Consider the following 25828-nt stretch of genomic DNA (forward strand, 5'->3'; position numbering starts at 1 on the left):
TATTCAGGCTTCTGTTAATTTCTGTATAAAATTAAATTAGCAGACTCTTGAGACCTGCCTTAGTTGTGTAGTCCATCAAAATGAACAAGCCAGCATTTGTTTAGTGAATAAAGTTACAGTCTTGTGAGTGCAATGTTTTAATCTGCATTTAAACTACATTACCAAGGGAGGATCATTTAAAAGTAATGGAAACCAATGCCTACCCAGAACTATAGAAAGATAAATCTAAAACTGGGCAGCATGCATTCAAAACTGGTCAGCAAGAATTCTAAATATATGCAGTAAAGGGCTAAAACTTGCAAACACACTGACAGGGTCCTTTAAATCTGCATTAATTGAATTTTTTCAAGCTATGAGCTTAACACATATACAGTATCACCTTGTGCAGCTTAAATGGCTAACGCAGCTACCTATTTACACATGCAGCACATACAGTTTAGCATTAGCATTCACACACAGTCCTGTTTCTGGCTGCTTGACAAATGAAAGTCCAGCATTCACTCTTTTGTTAGCTCCCGTTATTGTCTCCAGCAACTCCTGAAGAAAATATCTCGCCTCTTAATTAAGTTACTGAATTCTTCACTACATTCACTAACTAGTTTTTCTACCTTTGTGTGTTTTGCGGCTTTTGCTTGGCAGGGAGCTCTTTTGATGAAAGCAGATGGCCTGCTTCAGTTGAAAACGAGGTTGATGAAAGCAGTTAGATTGAACCAAAACAGTAAAGTTGCCAAGAACCCAAATAGTGTGCTGAAAGATGATGAAACACTACTGATCAGTGCAGCTTTAACTATTGAAGGATTATATGTTCAATAGTAGCATCATCTGTGCACTGAAAATCCATGGATTTGACTTCAGAGACTAGTTCAGTTCCACACACAAATGTCTCTATATCAGGGGTGTCAAACATGCGGCCCGTGGGCCAGAACCGGCACGCCGAGGGGTCCACTTCGGCCCACTTTCCTCCCTGTCTTTTTTTCCTTCCTTCCTTCCATCTGTCCTTCCTTCCTTCCTTCCTTCCTTCCTTGCTTTCATCTTTCCTCCCTGTCTTCTTTTCCTTCCTTCCTTCCTTCCATCTGTCCTTCCTTCCTACCTTCCTTCCTTCCTTTCATCTGTCCTTCCTTCCTTCCTTCCTTCCGTCCTCCCTTCCTTCCTTCCTTCCTTCCTTCCTTCCTTCCTTTCATCTTTCCTCCCTGTCTTCTTTTCCAACCTTTCCTTTCTTTTCTTTCTTCCTTCCTCACTTTTATTCTTTCCTTCCTTCCACCTGTCCTTTCTTCCTTCTCCTTATCTTTCCTTCTCACTTTCCTTCCTTTCTGCCTCCTTCTTTTCCTTCCTTCCTTCCTTCCTTCTTTCCTTGCTTTCATCTTTCCTCCCTGTCTTCTTTTCCTTCCTTCCTTCCTTCCTTCCATCTGTCCTTCCTTCCTTCCTTCCTTCCTTCCTTTCTTCCGTCCTCCCTTCCTTCCTTCCTTCCTTCCTTTCATCTTTCCTCCCTGTCTTCTTTTCCAACCTTTCCTTTCTTTTCTTTCTTCCTTCCTCACTTTTATCCTTTCCTTCCTTCCACCTGTCCTTTCTTCCTTCTCCTTATCTTTCCTTCTCACCTTCCTTCCTTTCTGCCTCCTTCTTTTCCTTCCTTCCTTCTTTCCTTTTGTCCTTCCTTCCTCCCTTCCTTCCATCTTTTTAATGGTCCGGCCCATATGAGATCAAATTGGGCTGTTTGTGGCCCTTGAATGAAAATGAGTTTGACACCCCTGCTCTACATGAAAAAAAAGAGTATTACTGTACATTTTAAAAGTAGAATGACACAGCATTTACGGTCATTGTCTTTGATGTCAGCTCCAGCTACCTGGTGTCGGCAGATTCACTCTACAGATGGCGTAAAGTTGTTTTGTTGCCTGTTTGCTGTGATAGATAAGGGGGCTCATCTCCTGTTTTTTTTCTGTCTGCTTCACTTCTTTAAGTCACTCTGGACACATTAGTCTACTTTATGACCAGCGTTCCGCCTGTTATTTTTCGTGGCAGCACATCACTGGTTCTGTCTCAGCACAGTGGCCTCTATCTGCCAGAGTGATACACACCAACAACAGAACAAAAAAAAAGACAATCTTCAGCAAGCATGATATAGCAGGCTTTTGTTGCACCATGTCAGATTGTACTGTGCCGACCTGCTTTTCCATCACAGACTCACTGCAGGATATTCCTGAGCGAACCCGCAGGTTTTAAGTGCTTCTTTTGTACACAGCCAAAGTGTGACCTGGACTGACGCTGCAGTCACCAGAAGATGACAATAAAAGGAGGGGGATGACATTTAAAGATGCTCTGCCTCCACTTGCCCTGTTGCTTCTATAAAACACAAAGTTGCTGTAATTTGGAGATTTGTTATAGTGTTTAAGTCACTAGTTTTGTATGATGATTCTTCGCAACCTTTTTTTTTTTGTCACTTTCTGTACAGTGTAATTTCGTCCTATTTGATTTTGGTGTGTAACAAAGGAAAAAATTGAATCAATAATATGCACTTTGTAGCAATGAAAGAACTGAAATTTGGTTATGGAAAGAGAACTGTGAAGCTGCAGCCACCATATGGGGTTAGCGGCTAGCCACTGATACTTATCTTGTAATGGATTGGTATCTAACTCCAGATCTTGATGGGACCAGAGGAGGAGGAGGTACACCACTGAGCAGAACATTGATCCAAAATAAGTACTTGCACCTGGTATAAAAATACAGCAAACTGTGGAGAAGAATTGTATTTTAAGGTTTATATTTACTCATTTGCTTTGGCAGACGAGTCAACTTTTTCTAAGTGTCCATTCATGTACAAAAACCAACATTATTTATACCCTTTAGATGCATTGAGTAGTTTTATTTATACAGTATATTGACTGCTAGAGCTCTCAGTGTCATATGATTTATAAGACTGGCCTTCCATAATGTACCAAACAGTTGACCCTCTTGACCCTTAGTTCTTACTGACTTCGAAAAAGGCCTCAACATTTCAGATGACCATTGGAAAATGGCATGAAGCTGCTCGGCTTTTGTCAGGCCTCATTCATCTGACACGGTTTTTAAGCCGAGACTCCATTACTCAACACAAAGACACTCTAGGAAAACTGACTTACATTGTGAGTGTTACTGGCTCAAAGATATTGCTTAGCCGAACATATCCAGTCAGCGTAAAAATAGCAGTAGGTGTTTTTCTTTAACATGGATTGATTTTTTTTATATATATATATATATATTTTTGTGTTTCTTTCAGTATTCTGGTTGTCTAGTGTAGTATTACGCTCAATTTAGCCCAGACTTTTATAAATGAGTCCAACAAAATGGTCCATAGTTGATCTTTGGAGACCCCTTATTGCTGTATTTTTCATTTGAGAGTATACTTATCAAGGTGAACTGGTTTGGTGATGATCCAGTCATATCACAGGTTAATTAAGCCCATTCAGCCTTGTTTAATGAGGTGTGTCTTATTTTGTCTCATCTTTCTGCTATTTGGTTCTTCTTTATGATTTGATGTCACGTTTTCTGTTCAGGTTTCATCATGCTGCCTTGTTTTAATATGAATGTTTCATGTCTCTTACGCTGTGCATACCCCCCCCCCCCCCCCCCCACACACACACACACACACACACACACACACACACACACACACACTCGCACCCCAACCCCTCGTACCCTCTACCCCCCCAACCCCCGGCTTTTTTCTTCTTTTGATTAGGACTTGCATCCTGCCATTTTATCTTATGCTGTGTTTATCTTTAACATCTTTCTGTTTTTCATCTTCCATTCCCCCCCCCCTCCTCTTCATTTTAGCTACCGTTATTATGATGGATGTGTTATTGTAGAGTGGCACTGGTAAGATGCAGCATTTCTCAGTAGAGGGTGTAGAATCGAATTGATATTGTGTTTGATGTGTGTGTGTGTGTGTGTATGCGTGTGTGTGTCAACCCCCCCCCCCCCCCCCCACCCTGTATAATGGAGACGCCGGCTGCCACTGCCCCCGTGATTCATGGATTAGGACGTGACATTCGCACCGGTCTGACTTTAAATACCAGACCAATGCGTAATATTTTGAAATATGAAGGACTGAACATTTTTTAAGAGAAAGGTGTGAATTCTATCCTGCATATCTCGCTCCCCTGTACAGATAAAACACTTCAAATAAAATATGCTAACGAGGATGATGTCAAAGATAAAAAAAACGTCCCTGCCAACATCAAAAAACTTTTGCACCACTGATGTCTTAAACACTTTGAGGTGATTAGCATTTTAAGCATACCTTTGGTTAAATAATTAAAACGCTGTCTGTGTTGATCACAGCACCTCCTCTTTTCCACCCAGTAACAGCCTATAAAAGGACTTTATGCAGATTTAAAACAAGTTGAATTGACCAATTGCAATCTCATACATAAATGATCTGTGACATTGCAGTAAATGGCACCTCTGCGAATTAGGTCGTTTTGAAGGAAATTGGTGGTAATTTGATGCCACCGTCTGAAGTAGTTCCCAGCCTACAATTGCTCATTTTTAAGAGTTTCTGCTCCACGATTAGCACAATAAAGCTTTCCTTATTCTTTTTGTGCTTGGAAAGCCCTGAAGTGGCTCTGTTGAAGCCCTCGGGAATGTACAGTACAGTATATGTCTGTATATTGCACAGCATGACAGATCTGAAGGACTACAATTGCTTAGATGCTGTATTTGACGTCATACAGTACAATGAGTTTAACATTTATTTAATTTGAATTTGCCTTTACCAAATATTATGCTTTACATAAACTATTTTCAAGCTAATGATGCTAAAAAATATGAACCAAGAGGGTCTGTAACTGATATTATATTAGTAGCTTTGAGGCATGCATCAGCCCAGACGGGATGAGACTCGACTAAAATTCAGCATTTTCATTTGTAAGTGAGCTGTTATGCTTTTCAGTGAGTGTTATGCAGTCTCAGAAGTTTTGCCTCAAGGCTTCTACAGTACCGCACAGCGCCCAAATTCATCCTCATATTTTTATCTGATAACTCCAGAAGATAAGCTGCGTGCGATGTGAGTCGTAGCCTCTTCATATCCTGTCCTCTCTGATGCATTTCTCCTGACCTTTTGTGACTCTATCATCCACTATCCTTTGAAACAAAACTGCAGCTAGTTAGAGGACAATATTTTGTTCTTTTTTTTTCTTTTCTCTTTTGTGCCCACTTGCTTGTGTTTCTGTGTCCATTCCAGGGGCAATCGCCTTGATGAAGTACCTCTCCCACCAGGTCATTAAGACAGCCCTGGGAAAATTATGTTGAATGGTTGCCGTGGTGAATTCATAAATCATTAATTTTGCTGCACACCTGGCCCATTTATAACTGCTTAAACGCGAAGGTCTGCCAGCATTTATGAGGGGAGCTAGATACTTCTGTGAACCGAGCTAATTATGGTTAGCACCTGTAAATCACTAACAAATCCCTTCCCAAAATGTATGAATGTATGTTTGGATGTGGATCTTGTGAATGTAGCGGTAATCTCCTTTGTCAAGATAAACCATCTTCCTTCTTGGTGTATTGTGTCCCTCTTAATGTCTAAATTTGTACTTTGTATTGATGGCCACACATTTTGGATTACACCTCTCCATCTCTTTGTTATGTCATTTGATTTATCTCTGCTTCTTTTCTTTTTTTGTGACGTTCTCGTCATATCGTTCAGCTATCAGGATTATGAACCTGAGATCAAGTAAGACAAAATTGGAAGGGCTCTTTTTCCCATAATGCCATATTTCATTTACTCCCCCCATATGAACAAATCAGGATCCAAATCCATCTCCCTGCCTCTCTGAATCATTAACATGATTTACTGTGAAGCACTCAGTCATGTTGAAGGCCACATTAGTGTGCACACAGCACTCCTGTCTTAGATATACATGGCCGGCAGATCTGACAAGCAAGATTAGTTTGAAATGGCACCTGTATCATCACAGTGCACTCTATAGGAATATTAGTACCATAATGTAGATACAGCAGTCGCATTTGTCAGTTGATAGTGATATTTTTATTTCATATATGCTATAAAAATCTGAAGCTTGCCAATGCAGGAATTCCACGATGTATGAATGTCTTATGCATTAATATTTATTCAGTAATATTTTACAAACAAATCGATCAAGGAGATAGCAGTTACAATTCAAAGTGCCAGTGCTGACCCAATGAAATCCCACAGTAAATCTGAAGGAAAATAGTTTAGCCACTCTCAGTTATTCAGGTAGCACTCAGGCGATAGATGGACAGTTGTCTGTATCTCACTCATTCCTTGTCTTAGGAGAATTTCTATATGACACCTTCCCAATATAAACACATAAAGGTGCAAATTTTATGAATCAGGGTGCAAAGTGAAGGCAACTGTACAGTACAAGAGAGGTGTGGCTCAGTTTTCGTGTTTCCACTGGTTCATGTAAAGGGACTGTTAACATTTGTTTCCATGTGTAATGATGGAGTTTTCGTGGAATCTCATTAAACCACAGAATAACCACATTAGTTGTGATTAATCATATTGGGCCTCATGCAGGAACATTTTCACGTAGTTCAAGGAGTTGTGAATTCATTAGATGTTGACATTGGCATCATCAACAGCCTTAAAATTGACATGATACTGTAAGGCTACCTGTTCCTCTCATCATCTGTGGTTATTATATATATTTTATCAACAAGTGGAAGAGTAAAAAAGAAGTTCAAACCATGGAGTCTTGCTGTCAGATCAGCAGACAAAAAACCTTTTAAGAAATACGTTTAACAGTGTCAGTAGTAAAGGACCCGGAACAATTAGGGAAATATTAACAGCTGCCAACACAGTGTTATCAAAGCAGCGCTACATTGTGACAGAAATGAAGAGGAAATGGTTTAGCATGAAGTTAGACGCAAAAAAAATGTCAGCAAAGCGATCCGTGACTAATATGACAGGCGGTCAAAGGAACGTGACAATCATGGAGATATTAGATGGGAGAATATTGTAACCCACAGAAGATGATGCTGGAGTGTGACTTGCATGAAGACCCAGGGGCAAATTCATTCAGATGAAGGCATTAAAATTCTTAAGCCTAGCATGTTATCCGCTTGTAAAGAAAGACAGACTGTTTGTTCGTGACTCATACGACAAGCCTAGATCATTCATGAATTCTAACGATGAGAAAATTGGTGAATACCACGAAATTTGTAATATCACTCATATGTAAGAACACATTTTTTTAAATATAATCCAAATATGGTATCCAGCTAAAAATAGGTCTTCATCAGGTAACAGTAACACACTGAAATGTAAAAATACTGATTATAAGAACATCCATGGTTCTGCTCTTCCTCATCATATTGTTCACAACAGTCATCTAGCACATACAGTGTATCCTGATAATGCCCACATATCTTTTAACCTCTGCTAATTTGCACTACATGAACTTGAATGCCAGAATACAGAAACAATCAATCATTAATGTGCACAATTGCATAGGTTTGTCATTATTGTTGACAGTTTGGCGCTGTTTGCACAACTTTTTAATCAAGGTATTCTGGCATGCATAATTATGCTTTGACAATGTGTGTCACTCAAGACTGCAGACAGAAAGCAGAACTACCTCCTTCAGGTGGCTGTAAAAGGATTTAATCAACTAGACGGAGAGATCTTCACACACACAGCTTAAGCCTGGCTCGCCTACTACGACTCACAGGGAGTCACCAAAATACTAAAAGGGTGCAGGTGAAAGGAAAGCCTAAGAAACATGTCACCTCTCTCTACGATGCGCCCGCACATGGATAAAGCCTTTCATTCTTAATAGACTGTGTTCCCATGGGCATTTATCTCAGTTGAATCTTTCAGCTTGGGTTAGAATTTACAAGACACCTATCCCAACCCTGAGGCAATTGAATCCAACACGGAATATATTCATGTAAATAGTCTTCTAATGAAATTGCCATGTTTGGTTCTCTCCTATTTATGCAGACCTCCATTATCGTATATATGAATCTGCAGTTTGATGATCATCTATGGCTTTTCAAATAGGCAGTGGCATCATTTTGAGGAGTGCAAGGAAGGAAAGGAAAAGGTTGCCAAGAAGGGCAGAAAGTTAAATTACATTTATTCATCATAATCACATCATCTCATTTGTTTTGTGACTTTTCTCCCTCTCGTAGACAAACCTCAATAGTACTTTTTACATTTTTAATTCAGTAGAAGCAAACTCTTAAAATAATGGCCTTTCCAACCTTCATAAATATTGTATTTTGGTACAATTTACACTAATGTTCTGAAGTTTTCAGTTTCCTACATCATGAGTTCATCAAATGGATTGTGAGATGAGATTTTCTTTATGTTGCAGATCATGGGTGATTGGTGCCATTGCCCTGCTGTGTCTGCTGGGCCTGACATGGGCCTTTGGCCTGATGTATGTCAACGAGAGCACCGTGGTCATGGCCTACCTGTTCACCATTTTCAACTCCCTGCAGGGAATGTTCATCTTCATCTTCCACTGTGTGCTGCAGAAGAAGGTATGGGTTCATTTATTTTCAAGATGTGCTCTGTGACTTCACACCTGGCAATGAGATTAAACTGTTTTAGAAGAAAAACTCCCGACACCTAGAAATTGTTATTGTGCCCTCAGCTGACTGACCATCATTAAATTCATTTCATGCTTCAGCAAACATGCTGGAGAGGCATCTCCAAATGTGCCAAGTGTGAAAATACCCTATGATTGTGACCCTTGGATTTGGTCTAATTGTTTATGTGTACGTGCTTCCCATGTGTTTTCATTGCACAGGTGCGTAAGGAGTATGGCAAATGCCTCCGTACTCACTGCTGCAGCGGCAAAAGTGTGGAGAGCTCCATCGGCTCTGGGAAGGGAACTGCCTCTCGCGCTCCAGGACGTTACTCTACAGGTTCACAGGTGGCAGGACATTTATCTTGTTCTCCTTTTGTTTGTTTTTCTCTTTTTTTTCTTTACAAATTTTCCAATACACAACAAGTTGACATCCATGTAGTTTTGAATTGCCACAGAATTGTATGCTGTCCAATGTGTTGGTCTGTATTGGTATAAGGCTTGATCCTAAATAGTAATATATGCACCTCCTTAGTGAACAAATTAGAAAGAAATTTAAGGATGGCTGTGTAAGTATGCTTGATAGATTTCAAGCAGGATAAGAGGAAAATGTAGTGTGTCTTGAGCTAAAAAAAATAAGTACATAAAGTCAAACTGAAGTTAATTTTCACTGAAGCAGGCCTGGACTGCACACTGATACAGTGACACTGAGACTTAAGTATTGGCTCAAGCTTTTGTGAGGAATGTGTTCATGCTCTAATGCAGATTCAACTGTGCCAAAATGTGTGTATTTTGTGGTAAGTCTCCTTGTAAAGTAAATTTTTAATGGATTCCTCCCACATTGACATAAAGTATAGGATGAATCGCCATGATACACTATAATTGAACATCATATCCATATTCCAAAGAGTGCGATTTCCTTCCAGTGTTCAATTATAAATAGTCCTTAGAGTCAAGCATTCAGTGGCAACCCACGATACAAGCTGGATTCCACATACAGATCAAAGCGTTTAATTATACACAGTGCGTTGACAAGATGGCTCTAACCTCATGTTCAGTCTCTTCATGAGAGCAAGACAGGAATGGAAACACTCAGAAAAACGCAGTTGTTTACTGCTGTAACTCTGAGGCTTCTAAATGAATGTGTAATCAGCAAAGTACATTCTAACCCAGTGGCTATGAATGGTTGAAGTTTTTACCCCACCCAAAAAAAAAAAAAAATAGCACTGTCATTCTCAACCCATCTGTGTCTCCAGTGCTGGGGACAACATGACGAACGGTATGTTAATGAGATCAGCTGTGACAGTATGTGCTGCTGTTAAAATGTAAGAGTTATGTGTCATCCAGGGTTGACACAGAAGTGCCTGAAAGGACATATCCTTCTGAGAGAGTTCAGTATTGATCATAACACCTCTGCGTGGGCAGCTTCCACATCATTTATGATGTGATAATAAAGAAAGTTCACGGCCTAACTGGCATCCTGCAGTGGAGAATTTCGGGAAGAGACTGGCTAAGCCACAGTGGCAGTTGCTCCAAATTTAGTTAATGTGGTGGCAATGACTTAATTAAGCTGAAGCCTGTCTTAGGTGTTTAAGACAAACAAAGTCTTGAAAGCATTGCTTCACTTCATTGTTTTACTATTTTGGCTGTCCTGTCATTATTATATTTGACCTTGCTATTATTGCACATATGGTAAATTGCTGGTATGGCAGTTGAAAGATACTTAAATGCAGTGTCAGGTGTCGGATTCACCTTTCTTCACAAGTGAGTCTAATTTGGAAATGATTATTCTAGTTTATTACACCTAGGGTCTTATTTCTGAGTTTTTGCAATTATTTATATCGTTATGCTTATATTTTACTCACCAAAGCAATAACTGAGATTTGAGAATGCACAACATCACTACAACACAGTCTGACAGGGCAGAATCACAAGCAGTCAGAAGATCATAATTGTTGCAAACAAGCCAGAAGTTTAGCCAGATGATCTAAACATCTGTATCTGGAGCCAAAACTGAAAGTTAGAAAACATCAAAAATGTTGGTGGTTCATGCTCATTGTACAGAAAAACAATAATGATATAGTTTTTGAAATAAAAAGTTAACCGTTTTGGGAAGTTTACCCTACTTGTTCATTAAATGGCACTTACATAAGAAGACTGGTCTCTCTCAGTTAAAATTAAGGAAATATCCAGCAGCAGGTTAGAGTATCTCATCACAAAGACTGGAAACAACAGTAGAACACTACAGTACATGTAGACCTGCTCTGTCCAATGGTAGCCTACCAAATGAGTAGATTGATACCAATATGAAGGTAAAGCCAGTATATGGTTAGCATAGGTTAGCATAGAGCCCGAAAACAGAGACAATGTCATACCTCATTTGTTTAATATGGTTATGGTTCATTATGGAGGTTAAGACTATTTATTGGCTGGGAGCAGTAACTTCTTGGAGGCTCTGCTGGTTGCCTGGTAACAGATATAGTCAGTATCTCCATTGGAAAATTGTGAACTTTAGCTTTTGCACTTTACTTATTGTATGGGTTATTCAAACATGGTAGGTGCTGATAAACACATTTAGTTATCATTGGACAGAGCTAGGCTAAGTGTGTCTCTATGTTCATAGTGTCTGTGCTAAGCAAAGTTAACCAGTTGCTAGCTTTAACCTAAAATCTGCTTATCTTGGCAAGAAAGCTAATACATTTATTTTCTTAAATGGGTAACTGCTAACGAAAGGCAGCTGAAATATCCCTAGCCTCAGATATCATTCTGTACCATCTTAACAAAGGACACTTTGGGTAATAAGTTTACCACTTGCCATTAATTAAGTACAATCTTTTTTGTTAAAGATAGGAATAATGACTACAAAAATATGATACAGATTCTAACAAACTGTAATTATCCTTAAGTCGATTATTTCTTCACAAAACATTTGTTTTATTTTCAACATCACCAACCCTGTTCCTTGTTAATCTGAATTCCTCTGCCAAGCCCCTCTGGCACAAGATAGAAAATAGTCGGCTCTGTGGATGGATATCCAGACCCTTAGCTTGTGCAACAGCCCGTGGGACTCTATCATAATTAACCAGGATGAACCCTCTTGGATTGAGCCTTTGCAACCCGAGACACTGATTCGGAGAGCTTGACTGATGACTTTATTATTGACTTCACCTATTCCAGTACTGATGCTCATCTTTAATTGGAGGTTACTTATCCCTGCAGCTGAAATGTTTCATGGTTTAAATACAAGTATCAAGCTGACAGCCTCTTCTATTGCTTCATATTATTGTGTAGAAATATAAGTGAGAGATTGAGGGTAAATACTTGAAAGAAAACAATAAAAAATAGTAATATGTGCGTCTTCATTTAATTTAACTTTTTATCTGGATCACCAACAATGTTCAGAGTGAATGTACTGACGTGTTTTGACATGTTGTTTGTCTCTGCAGAGCCGCATCCGTCGGATGTGGAATGACACAGTCAGAAAACAGTCTGAGTCCTCTTTTATGACCGGCGACATCAACAGCTCTGCGTCACTCAACAGAGGTAACTGGTCCCACAGCAAGTGTTTTCTTGAATGATTCATCAATACACTGGCCTTCATCTTAGACTTCAGGACTAATAGAGTTTTTTTTTTTTTTTCACAAAAGCTTTCTTGAATTGTACTTATAATCATTTTCCATTCAGTGTGACACAGGGGCTCCAGTGCATCAAAATACTTTATTTTTTTTTTGGACAAGTAAAGCTTTTAACCACCAAACTTCAACCCTGAGGCAAACCCTCAAGTCAAGGCAAATAAGTCATTTCACAATAGTGTGCTCCCAAACAATTAAAATCCCAAGTAAAAGACACATTTCTCCACTCAACTGTTAATGTTCACCAAATATTGAAGCAAGCTCTTAAGTATTTTAAATGGAATCCACTGAAACTGCTGTCAAATAGCCACCCAGTGCACAAGCTGCTGGTTATGTTTCTGAACATTTTTGCCTGGACAAAAAAGAATGTGACTGTGAATACAAGGCAGAGTTTGAAAGGATGACACCCTTTTTTTGGTCTCATAGTTGGACAGAAAATATTATTTGTTATTTTGTACCACCGACAAATCTTTTCTAGCATCTAGCCATTAAAAGGAGTATGTAATGAGGAAGGATTTAGACTGATTTAGACAATCAAACTTTGAAGAAAAAATGCAATCATAGATGAAATGAAATTGTACAAAACAAAATGATGAGTTTACTATAGTAACATAATGATATTTAATAGTGGCTTCCTTTTTTTTATCCCACATTAAACATTACCACACCATTCCATTTGACTGCAACAGCCCTGAAAGTAAAACTGGGTAGATCCTCTCAAGAAAAATGCTGAATAACAACCCAAAAAAATTCAATCCAGCACATTAACACGTTTATAAAAAGTATTTTAACATAATGCATTTTGACAGCGGCACAGTGAACAGAGTTAACTTCAGAGTCTCTCAAGTTACACAGAAAATAGATACCAGACTATATCTGACATCAACTAGCAAATAGCATCCTCGCTGGCATCCTTCCCTAACACTCTCCCTCCTCACTCATCGTATCTCTTGATGGAGAGCTTGAGTTCCACACTGCTCATGCTCTAAATTCGCTCTGGGCGCCCGCTTGCGTAGACACTAATGCAGAGTTACAATGATGGATTAATGTTCGACACAGGGAGGAAGTGTCAAGATCTCAATAATTAGGTACTCAGCTTAGTGCCATCAACAGACACATTTTTATCCATTGTGGAGAAGCTGACTTTGGGCGGGAGGTGGGGCGGTAGGTCTAGAGTGGAATAAAAGCCTACGTGGATCTTCCATAAAGATAAAAGACGGCTATAGAAATTATTAACACAGTTTTATACACCTGGCTTCTTACCAAGCTGGATCTGGTAGAGGCAGCACTCACAAGACCTAAAGAGTGTGCTGGGAAGTGCATTCAGCCATCACGAGAATATCATAAGGAACAGATGCAAATAGAGCTGCACTTATCCGTAGCTGCTGCCGTGTTGTTATTAAGGAATTATATGTTGAGGAGGGAATATTTCTTGCTGATTTTTCCTTTTAATTCTCAGCAGCTCTGCCCCCCCCCCCTCCTTCCCCCTAGTCTCCCACACGTGAGAGCGAGCTTGCAGCGCACTCAATGTGCTCTTGACGGGAGCGGAGTCATGCAATCTTCTTGATAGCATTGCATGTTCAATTTATCCCAGCATTCAGGATTATTGCCACACAATCAGTGCGGTTTTGGAAATTGTCCAATTTATCAAACGCAGACACAATAAGTGGGGGATCTGTCATCGGGAGAATTCAAAAAGGAGCCGGTGTTTATGGGATACACTGTAATTAGGGCAATGAGCAACAGCAACAAATAATTACGTTTTCTTTTTTTCCCCCTAAATCAAAACAACATCCTGAATTTCAAGCTAAATTATAATAAATACATGCTTAATTAATTCACATTTCCGATAAAAAATGAGAATAATGCAGAAAGATGCAGCTGCACTTTTATTTATTTTTTTTAAATTTCATTAAGGAAAGCCCGTTAAGATAGAAAAGATTTCTGCAATTACAACGATGTGAGAAAGTATAGAGGAAGTTTCTAAAATATGAGGAGAGTCACAAGGTAATTTAAGTCTTTCTCCATTGGTATGACAGATTCAGAGCATTAGAAAAGAACAGTACTCTCTGCCAGAGAAACTAATTGCTGTATACTCGTACCTCAGATAAAAGATGTTTACCCACTCTGGCACAGTGCATATTTGAAGCACATGCGTGTTTCACCCTCATAAGCCTTGAATCTGGTTTATTTAAAAATAATAGCATCATGTCATGTTTTCGTGCGGGGAAAAAAAAAATCTTGTAAACAGGAAATGAATGCAAGTCACAAATATTTTCAGCATACTTGATATCCCGCATAATGTATTCAGACACTTGAAAATAAATTATTTTTATCTCAAGCAGGGAAAAACAAACATCAGGAAATCCGCGCCATTCATGCTTAAGATTGCAGCCTTAAAATCTGCTTCTAATCACAGGGCTCACACTGTGGAGGTTGCTTTGGTGTGGTAGTATGTGGTTGAGAAACTGATGAGTCACTCAGGCGAGAACCTGGCAGAAAGTTATCTGAGGACATGTGTCGCATAAACAGAAAATGAGCATCTATTCTGTGTTCTGTGCAAAGGAGGCACAGCTGAAACAAAATAATTACCATCTTGAGTAAGAGAGGACATATCACTTCATTCAGAGGTTATTTCTGCAGCAGTACACAAGGAAATCAGACAAAATGAGAACTTTGCTCTTTGGAGAAAAGGAAATATTATTCCACTTTAGCTCATAAAATTGCCAATGCCATAAGCTATAATAATAGTGCAGCTTTTAGCCTGCCCTTCTTGTTTACTTGCTGTTCCTATGAAGCGTTTGTCCCATGGTGTTTACAATGATAATGTAGCAGGTTTAAAACTCAAAATTAATTTTTGAAACAAATGGTCGTTGCTTTTCAGAGCTAGGTGATAAAAGCAGGCTTCTCAAAGGAGTGATTTTGCAGGATTGCTAATCAAGCTAACATTTGCACAAGTTGGTTTTAAAAAGTATGAAAAAGAAAGAATATAATGAGACAATTTGGTCTTTTCACTTCAACATCAACATCATACAACACTATCGCTGGTTATGTTAAGTGGGGTTGCTGGAGTTTAAGCTTTCCCAAAACCAATAAAGAGCACAACACAGATGCTAACGTTAAGCCCAAAGTGGCAGCATCCTGGTGTGACTTCCATACAGTCGGGAAATACTTCAGTACGAGGCTTTTATTGAACATAACATGTAACCCCACAAGCTAATATAGTTCATTTATAATATACTATTTTGCCTTGAGAGTAGGCTAATGCTCGGTGACTACTGCAATTTGTAAGCTAGTTATCTAGACATGCTAACGATTGCATCTCAGTGCAGACAAACAGGGGTTCGTAATTTTTTCAGTCTTAAAACAACAGGCAGGTGTCCAAGGAACATTGAAATAGACAATCCATAAGCTTCCTTCTGTGCATAAATGTACTTAAGTTTATCTGAATCTTATATGAAGCTTCAGCCATCCAAATGCGCCAAAGCAAGTAGATATTTTTCAATGTTACAGTCCCTCTTTTTGTTGCTGAATATCTACCACAGCTCATCAGAGAAGCACAAAAAGGGAATTTGATGCTAAAAAGACTGGAAATGTGGCAGATACCCACTTGATATGAATAACTCGGACTGCTAGCCTCATAAAAGCTTTAGATAATCCCTTGAATACATTTTTGCACAAAATGACTGTGTGGACACACTGTGGATTTTGGCCCATTTGAAGGGGATCTTTTAATAGCCAGTATGAACAGGAGGAATGAGTACAGCAAGGAAAATCTCTCTCGGTGTTCAATATATTGTTTATGTGTGTTTGAATTTTGAAAGGTTAAAAAAAATACCTTTTTAAATGCCAAGTATGTCCCTAAACACACCTCTTCAATTTAAGCAGAAATCTAAACAGCTTGACAGGCCTCCCTTGCTTAGTTACAGTTTCTAAGTTATGATCCAAGGAGAGCTAATATTTGGAGCCCCGTATACAGTGCAACACAACAGTGCCCTGACTTATAAGTGTATTCTGTCCTGTTTGAGTCTAGAAATGTTACACTCTGTGTTGTGTTGGCCTTGTCAGTGCTTCTTTGTAATTTATGTCTGTTCCCGCGTGTTTGCTGCCTGAATGTGGAGCGCAAAAAAAATGGGCTTGACAGTAATGGCCAGCATTAAACAATACAATTAACACACTTTCCATCGGTCCCATTAGCCATGTCAGTTCAGCTCTGCCACTTTCATGTAGCAATACCCCTCATATTAATGATCATGTGATCATTTGAATGTTAATGGCTGTCATTGCTCAGCTGCATCTGCCCAACTGATATGTATGTTCTCTCTCTTTCTCTCTGTCTATATCTCGATTTATCCGCCCACCTATACTTTTTCTGTCTCTCTGCTCTTTTTCTCTTCTGCTTTACTTCTGTCTTACTCTCTCCGTCTCTTTCTGGCTGCTCCAGGGGCTATGGCTAACCATCTTATCCCTAATGCACTCCTACGTCCTCATGGCACTAACAATCCCTATAATACATTGCTTGGGGAATCGGCAGTCTATAACAACCCTCTGGGCATGTACAACACACAAGGTGTGCTAGCTTCTTTTCATTCTTTAACATTGTGGCTAGGGCAGTGTTTTTTCATGCCGGGTCCTGGACAACCTCTGAGGTTGTACGTCTTTGTTCCTACTCAGGAACAGAAAGCAACTTCATGATTTGAGAGTTAAAAGTAATGGACTTACACTAAGCTGAAATGCCAGCGTACACCCTTGAGGGTTTTTTACAGGGCTTTAATTAAAAAACACTGCTCTAGATGTTGTGTGTTAGCATTGGGGGAAAAAAACTAAAGCTTTATCACAACTGTGTTGCTATTGGCTTTTAACTGGGAGTTGTATTTCGGCTTCTGGTCAGGGCATTACGTTTGGTTTCATAAGAACCCAAGAGTCACTCTCACTTAAGGCTACCTTGGCTGACATGGAAATTGCAAAAATGAGGAAATCCTCCTAAATCAAGAATGTTGCCCATATGGAGCCGGATACATCACCAGTCATTAATTTTAAATGTGCTCTAATGTTGTTAGTAAAGCTTGTGTGCCACGTCTTCCGTCTCTCTGTTTTGAGTTTTAGTATTTATTTTATTTTAATTCTGCTGCTGGATTATCAAACATTCTTTTGCAGTAATCGTCACTGAAACTAATATTAAAATTACAAATGCAAATCATTTATATTGCATGGAAAAGAATAGTCTGAGGAGCGAATATTAAGATTGCCATTAATTTGATTCTCTCAGTGTTATTGCAATTCCCTATTTTAAGGCATAAATCGTTGAGTTTCTCTCCTTTTCAAGATTTTCATACTTAACTAATAAAGTAGCTGCCTTTTAATTTCAAACTTTTAATTGTAATAATTGCAAGTTTATTATTCAAAATGTGGGTGGTGAAGCCAATGTAAATTTGATCTTGCTGTTTTTTTAAGTTTTTTGAGGGATATAATTTTAATAATAGGGAAGGGTTTACCAATTAAAATATTGTATATTTACAGTAATATGTAATAAGATAAATATACAAACATATAATCTGAGTATTAGAAACCATATTTGTTGAGTAAATAAGCAATCCACTTTATTCTGGGTTCTGTTCAGAAACAATTTTTCTCTGTGAAACAATTTTTATATTATTCAAACTCTAAGCAGTCAATACGAGATTGCTGTAACTTTGCGAGTCTGTAAAACTGAGAAACTTGTGTAAAACTTACAGAGAGCTTTGATCAGTGGATAATTTATGTATGCACTACAAGTACTTCATTCGAGCTTGTGACAGAAGGCAATAATTCACTTACATCACCATAGATGTAAAAGAAATATCTGGAAGGATAAAAATGCTAATGCATCACTAGATTTACTGCTGAGTTTGACACTCAAGTACCTCGGCCATGTTTTCAGCCATAGATCCTACAAAGTTAAAGCAAAATATCTTCTCTACTATATTTGTTAATAGATATGCTGTGGGGTTTTTTCCTGTGGATACAGAGAATTTGCATGGTAACATGATACAATTGCACTCCAGAAACATTATCTTGATGCGTCATCAGCATACTGTATGTGCACATTTCTATTCTACCTGTCACTGTTATGCTTATTGTGTTTTCTTCTTTCCTTTCCCTCATGCTGTCCCTAAAAGAGCCCTACAGAGAGACAAGTATGGGAGTCAAACTAAACATTGCTTATCAAATGTAATTGACTTTGGCTTTACTTTCTTTTCACTCGGTGCTGACAAAGGGCTAATGAAAAAAAAAAAATCATTCCCTTTGGAAGTAATATTACAAAGGCCCTTACCATTTCAAATAGATCTGTACAATTCAGTTTGACTAAGAATCTGAATATCACTGCTGATTGTAGTTTGCACTGCTCGATGTAAAAAGAAAAAGAAGAAGACTTCAGGCATTTGCTGCTTCTAAAAGGCAAATATCCATTGGCCCTTTTGATATCACACTCTGAATAAGCTAATCCAATTACAGTCAACATTCAGACTTACCTCAACATTTCATGAGGCACATCAATACAAATTGATCTGTATTCTTTGCAGTGAATATTGAACAGCTGTGCCTTTGTTCACACACACACACACACACATACACACACACACACACACACACACACACACACATTTTTTTTAAACCATTCACTTTGATCAAGCCAATACACTTCTTGAAGGTCTCGGAAATGCATCCTGTCAAATTTTCAAGAGGTCAGACTACAAGCTTGACAATTTTAACAAGCTGGATGGCCTTGTCCGAGGTCGTTTGAATTATTGTCCAAAAATTGCTTTGATGTTCATAAAAAATGAAATCCAGATGAACATGCAACAGAGAGAACAGAAAGTTCCTGGCTTTCCAGTGTGGTTTGATTCTGAAATATTTTAATTTGCACCTATTTGGAGGGATGAGTAGTTACGCTCAGATAGCAGACGTCAATAAATATTATTATTATGAGAATTTCTTCCTGTTATATTACAATGCTCATATGGGACAATATGGCTGGGGTCCTAATGTATAGCTGGTTTGTGTTTTACTTTAAGTGTTAAGTGCATGGCTGTGATTTTTTGCCTTTGTTTGCTTGAATTTAGTGTGTAAGCTTTGTGTTTTTGTGCTGTGCTCAAGTGATGTGTTGTTGTGTGTGTCGCACATATGTTGATGTTTTCATCACTGCCATATTATAATCAGTTAAATTTAATGTTAAAAAAAGAAAAATCAGGCCTTATGATTAGTTTTTGGTAACAAGGTAAGTGTGTCTGATGTTTGTATTTACAGTGTATAGACTGTTAATGGACATACTGTGCTTAATGTCTTACCCAGTGTTAATGATGGGTGTAATTTGTGTAGCTGTGGCAATTACACCCCATCAGGTTTCACCCTTCTCATGCGTCTAATCTACTCCCCAACCCAACCCGTGTTTGTCATTCCAGAGGGAATCCTGAACAATGCCCGGGATACAAGTGTCATGGATACTCTACCACTGAATGGTAACCATGGCAACAGCTACAGCATCGCCAGCGCCGAGTACATGAGTGACTGTGTCCAGATCATTGACCGGGGCTATAACCACAAGGAGACTACCCTGGAAAAGAAGATCCTGAAAGAGCTCACCTCCAATTATATCCCTTCCTACCTCAACAATTCCCATGAGCGCTCAACCGAGCAAAACCGGAACCTAATGAATAAGCTGGTTAATAATGTTAGCAACGGTGGTAAGGACAGTGGCTATGGGATGGGCTTGGGAGTAGGGATGGGCATGAATGTCGCGCTTAGCCTAGATGACCACACCACCTTTGGTCCACATCATGATGAAGGTTTAGGCCTGGAGTTAATCCGCGAGGAGTCTAACGCCCCGCTGTTGCCTCAAAGACCGCCCCCGTCCCTGCAGGCGGTGGACAACCTTCACAATCACCTCCACCAGCCAGCGCCGCCACCCCTCCCACTGCCCCACCACCCCTTCTCATCTGCCACCACTTCCTCCTCGTCTCGACGGAGGATCCCCCAGGAGAACAGCGAAAGTTTCTTTCCCTTGCTTACTAACGAGCACACCGAGGACGAGGTCTCGTCACCTAGCCACAACCACCAGAGAGACTCTCTCTACACCAGCATGCCCATGCTGCCCGGCCTGCCCGACGTGTCTGCAGAATCTGCTGACAGCTCCAAGGACGCCGGGGACGCCAAGAGCCCAGAGGCCAGCTTGGATGACGTTTACTACAAGAGCATGCCCAACCTGGGCTCACGTAACCACCTTCATCAGCTGCACTCCTACTACCAGCTAGGGCGGGGCAGCAGCGATGGTTTCATCGTGCCCCCCAACAAAGAGGATCTATCACCCGAGGAAGCCCACCAGGAGCCCTCGCACCTGGTCACCAGCCTATAGGCTGAAAAAAAAAAAGCCCACCAGTGTCCCTGCTATTATCGTAGTCCTCTTCTCTTCCCCGTGTCCCCTTGTTCCATCAGTCGTTGGCAGTGGTAGCCTTTCTTTTTATTCTGTGTCCCGAAGACTGAGGCAGAGCAAGTAACTGTACTCTCGCTGTTACTGACCACGAACAGGATAATAATTGCTACGAATGGGGGCTAATATGTGACTATATTTGCTTAGACTTTGCGGGAATCTGTTGATGTTGTGTCCCCCCCACCCCAACCCCCTCAAACCCTGTGTGGTTTGGCGTGTTTTGTCTCAGTGTGAAAAGAGACAATTGCTCACACAGGATTTTTAGGTCTCAGAGATATAGTGTGACAGTCAAAAGGAACTGCATAGCCCCAAACTATACAAGTCTAAACTGTGGACTGCACCAGAATAAATGGGGAATTTAAAAAAAAGGACTATTTTATTATACTTCTGTATCCATATTGACTTTTTGAAAGATTTTCTTCCTCTTTGGTGAGTTGCAGCACATTTTGTTTGCTGAAGTGTCCCTTCAATGAAAAAAAAGACAAAAAAAAAACAAAAAAACACACATTTTGAACAATTACCATGAAGGAATTATTGATCGTATGCTTTCAAGCATAGCTGTTCTTTTTTTCTTTCATTTTACTGTAATAACAGTTGTTAAAAGAGGGAGAAAAAAACTAATAAGAGAATTATGAGATATTTCTATGTAATTGTACAGATAACTAGCATTGCACATAATAGTATGCTTTTTTGTTCCCGGCAAAACCTTCGTCTCTGTAAATGTAGTGGTTAGGAGCAATTTTGTTCTGTTGTGCTGGCCTCTCTGGGTTTCTGGTACCAGTCTATTTTTTTTGTTTTCCTCTTTTATCACTTTCCAAGAAATGACCATTGAAATAGAAACAAAATAACACAAAAAATATCACAACAAAAACACTCAGCGTGCAAGCATTTTTTTGTGCAACATATTCGCTTTAGTTTTCAGGTATTATCTGTTCCTGTTTGTTTTCTTTTCCTCTTTCCCTTTTTTTTTTTTTTACTGTGTAGATAGCAGAGCTCTGATTCAGTGATCATCAATGAAAGCGAATCAGTCAAAATTAATCACAAGGTGTCCCTCAGAAAGGTTCATAGTGCATTGTGCGACTCTTACCGGCATTCAGAAAACACTCGTGCTTCTCAGAAAGAGAGAACCAGTTAAACATTGATGAGCACTGGGCACTTGTACAAAAAAGAAAGATGGCTGTTTTACTTATTAAAGAAAGAGCTTTTGGAGTGAGAAAAACTGGAAGTGTTTTTCTTTTTCTTCCTCAAGGAGAAAATATATTTATTTATTTGTTTAAATAAACAGTAATAAAATGGAGGGTGGAAGTAAGTTTAGTGGCGCAGATAAGTTTTTATTATTGGCTATGATTATGGCTTCTTATTTATTCCTTTTTGTATTGGTTTCCTAGTTGAATGACCTCATAACTAATATTTGTTGTAACAGTGAAACTTGTTTGCCAACAAATAAATTACTGATTAAGATTTATCACTTAGCTACGACAAAAGTTCTGGTGTTTTGTCTGGGTCTTGGGAACTCTTTTTATATGGACAGCGGCTAAGGACGTCAAAATGATGGAACGATCAATTCTTTTTTTTAATTATCAGTTAATATCCCTCATTAGCCCTCTGTCCATTTTAGTGCCAAGTCGATTTTGGCCCAGCAAAAGTGGATGTGCTCTGTATGCTCTGGTCTGCTTTACAATAGAAGCAGTGATTTCATAAGCTGTAATAAATATTTCAATATCATTGCTGGTGTAACCAATGAATTCCTTGCAGATGTTGTGTGTTTAACATGAGTTTGATGAGCTGTGCAGTGTTGAAAGAATCTCGACTGTATATCCTGGCAGGACCCGAGAGGAGAGGTAAGAATGAGGTAAGAATGCTCTGTCCTACAAGGTAACTTCTCAGAAAATGAAACCGAAACCTATCAAAAACCATCATTTTGAATTATTTCAGTTTTTGGAAAATTACACGTACATGTATAAATAGTAATATTAATTATCTGAGCAGTAATTGTATATTATAGTTCACATCTTCGGTTCAGCTTATGAGTATTTCTATTGACCCAAACCAAGCAGCATTGTATTTAAAGGTGCATTAAAGAGCTTTTTACCAATTGGGACAAAAATAACTCCACAAATAACCCCTACACACACACACATATATATGTATATGTATATGTATGAGCAAGTGTGTCCACTTAAAGCTTACAGCTGCAAGAGGTGATCATTTGTCTTAATGCAAATGTCACTTTATTCAGTGTTAATATCAAAAACATTGCTTAATACAGGTTTTCAATATACTTGTACTTAAGTTTATTGAAGGGAAAACATTCACAAATTGGAAGTTGATTTGATTTTGAACATTACACAGTAAAAAAAAACTGAAGCAAATGATGAACAGCTAACGTTTCTAATCCCATTATTTCAACCCAACGCAGATAAAGAAGCGTATTAAGAATGGGAATTAATGCACATGCAATGGTTCATTTAATTTTTTCCCACGGGGCTGATAAATTCATTGTAATACTGTGTGATAAGCCGTAACAATCTTTCTGAAAAACATGTACTTCTCTTACACTGTTTGCCTATATTAAGTACATCCTGCATGTAAACTATTTCAGGAGGAAAAGTAGAAATTCATCCCATTTCATCAGAGCTGGTGCTGTGATTGATGGCTGAGTCATTGTGAGAAATTGCCAGAGATGTGCAGCTCCTCTCATTACAGCCTGGATCTTGTATCAAAAGGTAGAGGAGGTGTTGGGGGCTGCAACTCCGGTACTTCCTCCCTGCCCATTTTGCTCCAGAATGGATCTTCACTTAGAGATATGACTTGGGTGGACAGAAAGTGCTCTGGCCGTCACTGCTGCATCACTTTGACTGGCATTTGCAAACCTGGGCGGGTTCATGAAATGTGCTGAAGATGGGACTCTGGCCCCCCTATCCACTTTATTAATGAGTTGTTACGCAAGCTCATAAGCCACCCCGGGCCCTCGATGCTGCCCAGGAACATGCTTGCGTGGCACAAAAATGCAATGGTGAATAAGAAGCACTGCAACCCACTCCCTATTGACTCAGGATACTTAAAGTATAATGACACACAGATGTTTACCAGCACATAGAAAGATACAGATTAAAGTCAAAACATCCTTTATTCTCACTGCTTTACCCAACTAAGAATATTCTGACCAGCACAAGCGTATATTGATTTTACTGGCTAGGCCTTCTGACTTTAGATTGAAATCCTTAATTGCTAATGGTTTTCTGCTTAGCTTCCTAACCACAAACTAAGTGTTGACATGTACTCCGTGTTCTTAAAGTAGAGCACTTTGTACCCACGCAAACAAATAATCAATATACAGTATGGGTGCTAGAACTTTGTTTTGGTACCTGTCACACTCTCAAAGATGTTTTACTGAAGGTTAAATGATTTTTAAAGGAGGACACATCCCTCCTGAATATTTATTTCAAAGGTTATCAGAGTGGATTAAAAATATTTGACACATAAAGTGTTTACTAACTAACGTTTACAGGCTTATGATGGAAGGAAATGCACATTCCAATAGCCCCCCTGAGGAAGTTGTTTCTGCCAAGACATTTCATTCAACGATCCGTGTGACTGGAGATATCCTTGTTGCTGACAGTTAAGGGTGATGTCTACTGCACCTGCATCCCCCCCCCCCCCCCTCCCCAACTCCCCCCCATCTCCTAACCCATGATAAAACATGAAACTTAAAGCCCTGGCACATAGCATCTAAAATCCCACAATTAGTCCATTTTCACAGAACATATCTTTAGAACAGTGTAGCACAGGAGAGAAAATGGGATAGAGACATTGTTTATGTGCTGATAAGGACATGTGTCCATTTGTGAGCTGTCTGATTGAGGTGATGCTATTTGGAGAGAGTTGTCTGCTATTCGTGTCAGCACATGTGGTTGTAATCAGTGTTGAATATGTGTGTCCACGGATGGTTCGTGTGAGGACGTGAGTCTGCATGTGTGTGTGTGTGTGTGTGTATGTACAAGATGGGTGACAAAGTAAAGGAAAAACCTAAAAAAAAAATGAATGGAGAAACATAACAAATGCAGATGCTTCCACACAGGTGCACTGCATAGTATAATTTATCATTTAACATCCAATCATACCCTGTGGCGTTTATAAAAATGTTGAGCAGGCCCAGATGGCAAGAGGAAAAGATATAAGTGACTTTAAGAGAGGGTTCATTGTTGGCTTCGATCTTAAAGACTTCTCAACTGGCAGGTGTTTCAACAGGAAGTGACACCTGTATTCAGATATCAGTAAACAGGGTCATGCATACATTTGATGACTGTGAAGCTTCTGCATTAGTGTGATATGTAAGAAAAAACAGAAGAGGACCTTTTCTTCTTCAGGTGACTGAGAATGTCACTGAAGGATGTGATTAGACTATCTCAGCAAGAACAGCCTGACAATTACATAGAGAGGGATATTATAGTAGGTTGCAGTGCATGAACCCCTCATAACAAAGATGAATGCACATTTGAGAGTTCAGTGGTGCAGAAACCATAGATAGTAGTCTACAGAGATGTGGTCTGTGATATGGTCAGATGAGTAATCCTTACCACATATTCTCAACAAGTGGGTGAGAGCATGTGTGGCGAACATCAAGAGAACAGTGCAGGCTTGAATGCTTGGCTGCTACAATGAGGGGATCTGGTGGCTCAGTTCTGCTGTGTGGGGGGCTTTTTGCTGGCAGGGCTCCCTTAGAGAGAAAGTAAATCAATACAAAGTTGTTCTGAGTGATCACCTTTGTCCTATATGAAACATTTCTATCCTGATGGGAGTGGTCTCCTCAAGGATGACAATGTTCCCATCCATAGGGCACGAGAGGTCACTGATGGATGTGAAGATGATTTGAATTATATGTTATACCCTTCACAGTCACCAGATCTCAACCCAATAGAACACCTATGGGAGATGTTGGACCGCCCATCATCAAGATACAAATGATGGAAGGTATTTTGGGAGAATGGTGTTGATCCCTCCAGTAGAGTTCAGAGACTTATAGAATCAATGCAAAGTAATGTTGAAGCTGTTGGTGGCTCAACACCTCACTAAGACACTTCATAGTGTTTTTTCCTTTAATTTGTCACTCGTCTATGTGCGGATGAGAGCTAGCGGCTATAGAAACGCCCGCTGTTCATGTGAACAAGAGTGTG

General features: G+C 39.4%; 1 protein-coding gene across 1 annotated transcript in view; it reads left to right on the forward strand.

Moving 5' to 3' along the window:
- LOC128383462 (adhesion G protein-coupled receptor L3-like) overlaps positions 1 to 20992 on the forward strand; it is a 156179-nt gene extending 135187 nt beyond the window's left edge. The window contains exons 18-23 of the mRNA XM_053343080.1: positions 5681 to 5707; positions 8337 to 8505; positions 8775 to 8900; positions 11999 to 12095; positions 16629 to 16754; positions 19627 to 20992. Coding sequence (XP_053199055.1) covers positions 5681 to 5707; positions 8337 to 8505; positions 8775 to 8900; positions 11999 to 12095; positions 16629 to 16754; positions 19627 to 20576 — 1495 coding nt within the window. The 3' untranslated portion in view covers positions 20577 to 20992. The remainder of the gene's footprint in view (positions 1 to 5680; positions 5708 to 8336; positions 8506 to 8774; positions 8901 to 11998; positions 12096 to 16628; positions 16755 to 19626) is intronic.
- The last annotated feature ends 4836 nt before the right edge of the window (positions 20993 to 25828 follow it).

The sequence above is a fragment of the Scomber japonicus genome, chromosome 22, assembly GCF_027409825.1.
Source record: "Scomber japonicus isolate fScoJap1 chromosome 22, fScoJap1.pri, whole genome shotgun sequence".
Taxonomy (NCBI): Eukaryota; Metazoa; Chordata; class Actinopteri; order Scombriformes; family Scombridae; genus Scomber; species Scomber japonicus.